This window comes from Solanum tuberosum, unplaced genomic scaffold, assembly GCF_000226075.1.
Source record: "Solanum tuberosum cultivar DM 1-3 516 R44 unplaced genomic scaffold, SolTub_3.0 scf00373, whole genome shotgun sequence".
Lineage (NCBI taxonomy): Eukaryota > Viridiplantae > Streptophyta > Magnoliopsida > Solanales > Solanaceae > Solanum > Solanum tuberosum.
The window spans coordinates 238,979-248,943 of NW_006239310.1; the positions used below are offsets into that span (position 1 = coordinate 238,979).

At 34.6% G+C, this 9,965-nt stretch overlaps 1 protein-coding gene across 1 annotated transcript; it reads left to right on the plus strand.

Annotated features, from left to right (window-relative positions):
- The first annotated feature begins 1,542 nt into the window (after positions 1-1,542).
- LOC102599333 (cytochrome P450 734A1-like) lies at positions 1,543-5,612 on the plus strand. Its single transcript, XM_006362230.2, has 4 exons — positions 1,543-2,187; positions 2,675-2,919; positions 4,354-4,714; positions 4,939-5,612. The coding sequence occupies exons 1-4, from the start codon at positions 1,684-1,686 to the stop codon at positions 5,353-5,355; spliced, it is 1,527 nt and encodes a 508-aa protein (XP_006362292.1). The 5' UTR covers positions 1,543-1,683; the 3' UTR covers positions 5,356-5,612.
- Positions 5,613-9,965: the final 4,353 nt, after the last annotated feature.

Below are 9,965 nucleotides of genomic sequence, written 5' to 3' on the forward strand. Positions count from 1 at the left end.
CATTTGTTGATCCTTATTATAATCCAGTTATAAATGCTCCAATGAAAGATATTTGAAGCATATAATTTGTGGCACGCCTAAAGCGTGATAGATTAATTGGTTCGATAAAACTTTTTTAAGCAGAAGAGCATCAAATGATCAAGATGGTCATAATAATGAGACAAATGTTTTAGAAAGAACAACATGACATAACAGTTTAGAAAGAACAACGTAACATGACATGACACTTTATAAGTTTACTGGGAAAAGACATAAATCCCCCCTGAACTTATATTGAAAAGTACTTACACGCTTAAATTATCATGATGACCTATTACACACTTTTACTATTCAAAAGTGAATTTAATGCCACCCTGAGACGTGTAACACTACTCTCACAGGGTGTGGTGTAATACACTCGCCATCACATCAGCGCTACGTCAGCGCCATGTCAGAAATTATAATTTCTTATAATTTTTTTGGCTTTCTTTTCTCTATTAATTACTTTTCTTTTGTCAACAATATTTTACACTAGTTAATCTCTAATTAATTATTAAAATTCTATAATAATTATACCTTCTTCATCACAAAACTTCACCCACTTCATCTCTTATCTCATGGAAAAAATCATAACCGGCTACCTTATTCACTATTGATTCTTTGTTCTTCACCACCTCCATATCACCTTCAATTCTTCTTCTTCTTCACCATCCACCACTAAATATCACCATCACCATTTCCAATATAATTTTTTTCTTCTTCATCATCTTCGATTTCCACTCTTTTTTTTCAAAATTGTTACCCAACGCCACCACACTCATAAAGTTTTCATCTTCACAAAATTCAAAAATTGATTAATCTTCTACACCACCTTCAATTTCCTCTTTTTTTACCCATTACCTAGAACCACCATACCTATAAAGCTGCAATTACAACCAAACCCAAAAATTGATTAACAAACAAAATTCCTTTAACAAAGTCAAAAAATAGAAAAGATAGAAACAATCAACCAAAAACACCTAAACATAACTTAAGGATTTATTTAGGTTTATCCAAAATTCTTTTTAGATTCTTTCTTTAGTAAAAATTATCACAAAATAGAATTATTCACTAACAAATCTATGAGAATAAACCTAATTGCTAATCAAAAAGAAAAGTTGTGCTTTGAGATTGTGATGTATAAAGAATGAAGAAGAGATGTGAAAAAGAAGAATAGGTGTGAAGAAGAGGAGGTTTGAAGAAGAGGTGTGGGGGTAGGGGTGGGGTGGAGTAGGGTAGGGGGTTAAAAGTTGATTTTAATTATTATTTTTATTTTTATTTCTAACTTACGCATATAGTTTTTTTTTTTTGTCAAATCAGTTTTAAGGGGTAAATAAATTCACTTTTAAATAGTAAATGTGTGTAATAGGTCATCCTGATAGTTTAAGCGTGTAAGTAATTTTTCGATACAAGTAAATTTGAAAAAAAATGGCTTTTCAAGGCCTTGTTTTGTGTGAAAAACATGTAACCTGTCAAATTGGGTAAAGTTTTAAAATGAGAACGTAGAGTTGTTTAAATGATATAAATATTAGTTGAAGTGTGTAAGAAGAAAAATGGTGTGAACGAGGTTTATTAAAATCAAAACCATTTTAAATGACAAAGTAGAATAATAATTGTAATATAAATGGTGCAGAGACAGAGGCAGTGGGTGATGAAGGCATTTTGATGGTGGCAAATGCAATGATGCTGTTGGTGGCACTGGCAATAGTGTTGATCTTGTTGTTGAAAGTGGTATACAAAATCATATGGGTCCCTTTAAAAGTGCAACATGTGTTGAAGAAACAAGGCATAAATGGACCAGGTTACAGCCCAATTTTGAACAACACAGCAAAGATTAGAAGATTGATGATAGCAGAAGCTGAATCAAAGTCCAGCTGTTTCACTCATAATTATGAAACAGTGGTTTCCCGTGTCATGCCACACTATTATAATTGGTCAACGATTTATGGAAAGAATTTTCTTTACTGGTTTGGTCCTAAACCTAGGGTTGCAATTGCTGATCCGAATCTCATAAAGGAGATATTGCTTAATACTACTTCCTTTGAGAAAATCAAACATAACCCTTTGTCAAAACTTCTGCTTGGAGATGGGCTTGTTGGGTTAGATGGTCACAAATGGGCTATTCACAGAAGGATCAGCAACCACGCCTTTAAAATGGAGATAGTAAAGGTACCTACTCTATTTCTAATTAATTATATATATGGACTTGACCAAAAAGGATTATGTCTGGACTCAGAGGTGGAACTAGATAGGGGTTCATGGATAAAATTGATTGATGAGTCACTGCTAAGGAAGGAAATGGTTTTCATACTAGAGTTGTGGGTTCGAACCCGCCTCTCTTTTTTAAAAGGGAATTTAGAACCCCAAACTCTTAATCCTAGCTCCGCTTCTATGTCTAGTTGAGATTGATACAAGGATCCGCATCATACTGGACTAAAATGTTTCCTTTTTGATCCTCCATGACTTTCACACTCTACTAATTATAATTTACATCCAATCACACCAATTACAATATTTAGCTAGTCTCAGGAAGGGGGTTTTGTGTATTGTGATATATATGAGTGCAATGCATTGTGTAAATATTGTAGCTAAATGATTCTTCTATGTGTCTTAGGGTTTGGTTTATTGATCAATTGGCATGTGTCCATTTTCTCAGGGTTGGATTTCTGAGATGGTTGATAGCACAACAAAGTTGTTGGACAAGTGGGAAGACGTAACAAGTGCAAGAGACCAGTTTGAGATGGATGTACACAAAGAATTTCACAAACTTTCAGCAGACATCATTTCTAGGACCGCTTTTGGAAGTAGTTTTGAGGAGGGAAAGCGTATTTTTGAATTACAAGACCAGCAAGTGAGCCTTGTTTTAGAGGCCATACGAAGTGTCTACATTCCTGGATTCAGGTGCATTTCGTTATCTATAGTATGATGCATCTCACCTTTCATTGATTTTGTTGAATACCAAACTTATATGTATCATTTCTTTTTTTTCCTTGTATGAATTGTGCTATGTAAAGGTTGGGAGAAAACAAATGCAAATGCATCTCATTCTTTACTGTTGATTTCTTTATCTCAAGTGTAACCATATTTATGACTTCTTAATTAGAAACTGCATGTGCTTGGTGATAGAATAATATCTGTACCTGAGATGCCTATGAGAATGTCAAAATCACTGTCAACTTGTGTTTAGTGCGCTTTTGCTGATAATAACGAATTGCCAACCAATTTTTCCCACCGATTTAACTTCTCAGACACATTTGAGTCAGAGTAGGTATCATTTCTGTTCTATAGATAGATACCATGTAAAAGCAAGAGGGAAAAACATGATAGAAAATAAGAAGGGGTTCTAAAAAAGAAGTGTCCCATATGAACTAGGAAGAGCTCTCTTTGTGGGCTTTTCCCGAAGATAAATTGGTGGATTTGTCCCCTCCACTGTGCACGAGACCTAATCTAAATCCCGTTCAGCAGAAACCACTTCTATATTTTGGGCCTACAAGAAACTGTACAAATTCCTTAACCAAAATGTATCCAGATTCATTCTGTAGAATTAAGTGAGCCATTATTTCAAAATTGTAACCTCTGGCTCATTACGTGAATTAATGGACCATTATTTCTTTATCCTATTATGGTCAGATTTTTCTCCCATTATGTACATTCTATCTTTGGAGAAGACAACCAATTGAGAAAACACTCCTTTTCTTCTTGTTATATTGTTGGATTTTCCACTATTTGATAAAAAGTTCCTCTTTGATATGAGAAAAATCTTTGTTAGTTCTTCTGCGAGTTTGTTGAATCCTTGTGATACACCTATATCGGGTGAAATATCCCTAAGGATAGTTCCATATGCATGCTTCAAGCTACAAGAATTGTCGTGATTTCCAACAAAAAAAGTGAAAAGATAAGATATGCTTTTGTAAATTGTCCAATGTGTACTTTTAATACCACCAGATCGACTGTTTTTGCTATTCAATATGTCCACTATAACCTTTTCATCTGAACTCCATTTAAAATGACCCTTTGACATCTGCAATTGTCTTATGCAAAGTGATGTTTACCACTATATTGTTACCAATAAAAACCCAATATTTACCACTATATTGCTAGGCATTTAGACATTGCAGCATTTCCATAAAGAATATTAGTAAAGCTCTAATTGCCAATTGGCACATGAGATGACACTAAGCATTCATGTCTAAGCCAACTCACTGTCTTTGTTGAGTTGAAATGGTGGAGTCTTATTAGTACCCTTCTTTGAAAATATGGTTTCATCATCCTAGAGCAACTACTTGCTTCATTATTTTCACTGTAAATGATGCCATTTCTTTCTCCTGGATACAGATTTTTGCCCACCAAGAAGAACAGATTGAGGAAAAGACTGGAGAAGGAAACTGGAGATGCAATTAGGATGTTGTTAAACAATTGCAGCAGAACAGCAAACAATTCGAAAAGCTTGCTTTCTTTGTTAATGCATCCAATCAAGAATCAGGATGACAAACAGGAGACACTGGATATAGAGGAGGTTGTAGATGAATGCAAGACATTCCACTTTGCAGGAAAGGAGACAACTGCTAATTTTCTGACATGGGCTTTTCTTCTGTTGGCATTGCATCAAGAATGGCAGAGCAAGGCTCGGGAAGAAGTTGTTCGTGCTTGCAGAAATGGGATTCCTACTGCAGAGAATATAGCTGATCTCAAGATTGTAAGTTCAGCTGTTATTGCAGATTCTTATTTTTCTTTTTTCTGGCAACTCTCCTTAACAGTCTCATGATAGTACTTATGTCCCCAAGTATGATGTAAAGGACGAGCATGCTATACTGATGAACAACCTCATTATGCATTCATGATACTTTCAAAGATGGTGCATAGTATCCCTATTTTTTCTCGCAATAAGATGATGAGGTGTACTTTATGTCCGATTGGCAGGTGAGCATGATATTGAATGAAACACTTCGACTTTACCCGCCAGCTGTGATGTTGATGAGGCAAGCATCAAAGAATGTCAAGTTAGGAAACCTTGACATACCAGTGAATACACAGTTCTATTTGGCTATGAATGCTGTCCATCACGACAAGGAGATCTGGGGAGATGATGCCCATGAATTCAACCCGTTGAGATTTGCTGAGTCACGGAAACATTTAGCTTCGTTTTTCCCATTTGGATTAGGCCCCAGAATCTGTGTGGGCCAAAACTTAGCTCTTGTTGAGGCTAAAGTGGTCCTGTCAATGATCATTCAGCAATATTCTTTTTGCATTTCCCCATCATACGTTCATGCTCCGACTCAGGCTATGACCTTACAACCTCAATATGGTGCTCAAATACTCTTTAGCAAGATTTCTTGATTTAGTATTTGCTGGAGAAATGCTCAGGCTTGTCTCTAAATAAATGCTTGCTACAGAGTAACTAGTGCTGACTGACTCTTTATTCTCTTGTACATTATGAGCACTATAAACTCACAGTAACAAAGAAAGTAGTGATATGTACTGAAGCACAAAACAACTCTTTATTAGGAGGGAGCTTCAAAAATGTGTTTCTGGGACCTTGAGTGAAATATTTTGCTTCTTTTACTATGGATGTATATAGTTTCTATTGACTCGTATAGTTGGTGTTTATACTTGGTAAATTATAAGTATGGTATGAGAGTCAACTATTACTTGCCCTTTTATTTGATTGATCAATTAGTCTTGGTATGATAGTCAACTACATACATTCCCTCCACTCTACAGTTACGATGGGAAATCTTGAAGAAAAATTTTAAATTTTAAATTTACGGTAGTAGCTTGTGCATTTGTAATCATTATTAAAAGAGGAGTGCATAGTTTCACTCTTGTCTTCACTTGCTACGGATTTTCATATCCTAATTCTCCATTTATCAAACTTGTCATTTTCTTATTATCTACCATTTGGTAATAATATTGTCTATTTGTGTTTATTAGTGAAGGAACCTAATTATTTAACTGTTAAGTGTTAAATGTCACTGAGTAATAATGTCCACTATTTTAGAAATTAATCCCCTACTACTCCTCCACGGGTGTCAAATGGGTGGGTTGACTTGAAATTGGAGATACTAAAATGGGTTGAAATAGAAATTTGGTTGGGTCATGACCCGCCCAAATTTATTTTTGGCTCAAATGGGTTAAAATCGGGAATCATGAACCGTTCAATTTGACCCACTTAATCTCAATAATTTTAACATATTGTTATTTAACTTTTATAAAATTTCAAAATAACAAAAATAAGTTAGAAATGGATAGATAAATCCAAGAAAATATAAAATAGATAGTAATTCATATCTTCGATATGAGAACATAAATCACACTAATGCAAATAAAGAGTCTTATAACGAATTGAAATTGGAGATAAAAGGGAAAAGGGTCAAAAATACCTCTCAATTTTGATTCATTAGTTGACTATGCATGTACCGTTAAAATGCAATTATTCTTGCCCCTGTCGTTACTAATCTTATCATTTGTGCTCCTATGTGGACGGAAATTCCCAAATCGACTTAAATTAACCCGAATCTTAAAAAATGACCAATTTCCCATTTTAAACCCATACCCCGACCCCTCTAACTTTTAACCCAATAAACATTAACTCATTCCCCTTTACCCACTATCTCAAAAGATAAATATCCCATCCGACTGTTCTTCATTTTCCTTACCCATTTCCCTTACTGATTTTCCTCACCTCTGATTGTTCTTCCACCATCCCCTCCCTTCCCCTCTCCTCCGATAGTTTTCCTAATCTCATAAAATAGTTATCCGTCTCAAAGAAAATGTGTTTGTGGTTTGGTGGTCAAAACACTAATTTTGAGTACTACATCTAATTCGAGAAAAAGATTTTCCAGATGTCTTCGTCCGGATGTAAGTATAAGAACTGATTTCTTCCTATTATTCAATTTTTTTTGTTCTTAATTATTGTTATTATCATATTTTTGGTTGTTATGGAAATTTTTTATGTGGATATTGGGAATGGGAAGACCAAGCTTTTTTCGAAATAGCTTAACGTAATTTAGAATTGTCCTTGAAAGATGTCAAGATTGAAATGGATAATTCGAAGATTAAAATGGAGAATTTGAAGATTGAAGGAGGTCATTTGTCGGGAAAAAATTGCTACATTGGAGGCAACTAATGATTTGGAAGTGAAAAAAGTTAGGCTATTTGAAGACAAGTATCGCCAGATAAAATACAAAATTATAATCTCATGTTTTTTTGTTGGATTTGTAGTTGTGTTGATGACAAAGTGAACTCAGTTGTTAGTGTTTAATGTCCGAAATCAGTTGTTAGTGTTTAGTGAATTCAGTTGATAGTGTTTAGTGTCTTTTGTGATGTTGATGAAGTAATGACTTTTATTCTTCTTTTTGGTGTTGTAATGAATGTCCTAAGGACTGATGTATTGACGTCAAACTATTTTAATATGAAGTAATGTTAATATTTGTACTAATCACTCTTTATCTTTCTTTTACACAGTAATAAAACTGGAACAAAACTGCAAGATCAAATATTGAAAAGAAACTTATTCTAAACATTACATATATATATATATATATATATAGATGAATGACAAAAAATTGATTCGAACATAAAGAAGTTAGTTCAATACATATCCCAACAAAAGTTAGTTCATATACAAAAAAAAATTAATACATAAACAAGTTTGTTCATGACATTACAATCCCAAAAATATGCAACAAAATAACAAAATATTATCTTCACTACTAAACTTGTCACTGTTGTGCCTTGTCATTGCCCTGTTTTGTCTTAAGTATTTCCACTCTTAATTGCTCTAACAGTCTTCCAACAGTAAATGCATTTCCCTTCCATGTAAGCGCTTTTGGTGCATACAAGTCACTTGGTGCAGTTGGACCATCACCAAGGAAGTTGATTTGTCTTGATCCAGTAGGTTATGCTTGTTTCTTTCTTTGTTGGGTTCTAGACTTCAACTCTGAAACACCTATTGGCTTCCAAGGTATGTCATCCTCATCTTCAAGACCAAAATATTCAAAATCTTCATTTGACGCACAATCTCCACTAGGTTGTGGAGTTGTCAAGGGAAAGTCATCAACATCTTCTTCATCAATTAGTGTTCGATGTCTCTCCTTTGTTTGTTTCTTTTCCTTGTTGGATCGCTTGTCCATTTGATAAAAGACCAAAATGATTACAAGTATGATATTTAAGCATCACACTCTAAAATAAGTTACTAAATTGTCCAGCTTTCATACATTTTCCTTTTTAAATTGCTCCAACATTTTTCTAGTTTCATATGCATTCCCTTTCCATGTAGGCATTTTTGTGCATTGTCACCTAGTATAATCAGACCATCACCAAGAAATTTGATTTGTCTTGATCCAGTAAATTATGCTTGTTTGTCTTTGTTGGATTCTAGACTTCAACTCTCTTGGCTTCCAGGGTATGTCATCCTTATCTTCAAGACCAAAATCTTCAAAAATTTCATGTGATGCATAAATACTCATTTTTCATGTGTTTTATGGTACGATCTCAGTAAATGCATTGGTTTCCACTACTATATTCGAAGAAGTTGATTCTACTCTTGTACTCTTTAAAACTAATTTTGACATGAGTCATACCACATATACCACTTTGATAAATTGATTTTTGTTGAGATAAAAGAGACATCGAGGATATGCTCACTTTTTTTACTTAATCGGTCGAAAATATCTCCAACCCTTTTTAAATAGATTTGGTTACATATCTCCGGTACCATGACGGAGCAGATCTGGTACTATGATGGATAGGTTATGAAAGTCATGGATCAGGACAACACAGTATAAATAGACTTTCCAAGTTCCCTATGGATTCCTCTGTCCATGTGACACATTGAACATGAGGAGGGTTATCCGCGTCGGTCCTACCTAGCATGCCACGAGGCAGGAGGCAAGTGTATATACTTGGTTATGTGGCACTTTGTACCATTGGCACCTTTAGTTTCTATTGCATAACTTGCATTCATATACATCGACTATCACTAGTAAATTGACTATTGTTTGCACCCACCGGTCTTATCGGAAGTCGGTTGTGTTATGTTTGTTGTTGTGTACCTTCCGGGCCTTTGGGGTGCGATTAGGTTATTGTTTGAATATAATTGTGTATCTTGTGTCGGTTTGATAATTGGTTATATGAATGACTTCAACTTGTCTCTATATTGGTGCTTTTTGATTGGTTGGGTTGGATTGGTCTCTTGATTGTTGTGATGTATAGCGGTGGTTACCGTTGTTATATCTCCGGTTAGTTGACTACTGTAGTGGACTCTTGTAGTGATTTGGTTGTTGGGCTAGCGCCTCTAGGTACGTTCGCTTGTCTCAATTACTTGCTTCTTTTATTCTATTCCTTTGTCTCTGTTCACTTTTATTGTATGATACATCTTCTCTAACTGCTTGTACTGTACATTCCTTACTTACATGTTATTTATGCTTGTTTTACCTTTGGAGATCAGTTGGTCTATGCCTACTAAGTACCTTTTGTTGGTGCTCATACTGTAACACCTCTAAAATACTAGATCAACTCTTGCATGTTGATGCATCATTTCTTAATTACTACAATATGTTTTACTCTTATTTTGGGAACTTGAAATTTTGTGATATATGCAACCTTGCTTCAAATAAATTGTGCTCGTAATTTAAGGTATTGTATGGGGGTATTTACGTAATTTTTCTAATTAAAATTACATATGAATTGAAAGTGTTGGTAACAATTATATACATATAGGTGTATATGTATACATTTAAGGCAGCACACAATAAAATGGGGCAGCACCCTTTAGGGACAGTTGTATATGTGACTAAGCATCACTCATTAGACTATATTATCACACCTCCTCTTGTGATTTTCATTTGGAACTGAAGTCCAAGAACCTAAGAACATTTTCTAACCAGTTTTTCATCAAAATCACAAGAGAAAACCTTGGTCCTTCTAGCTGGAAGTCGAGACATCCT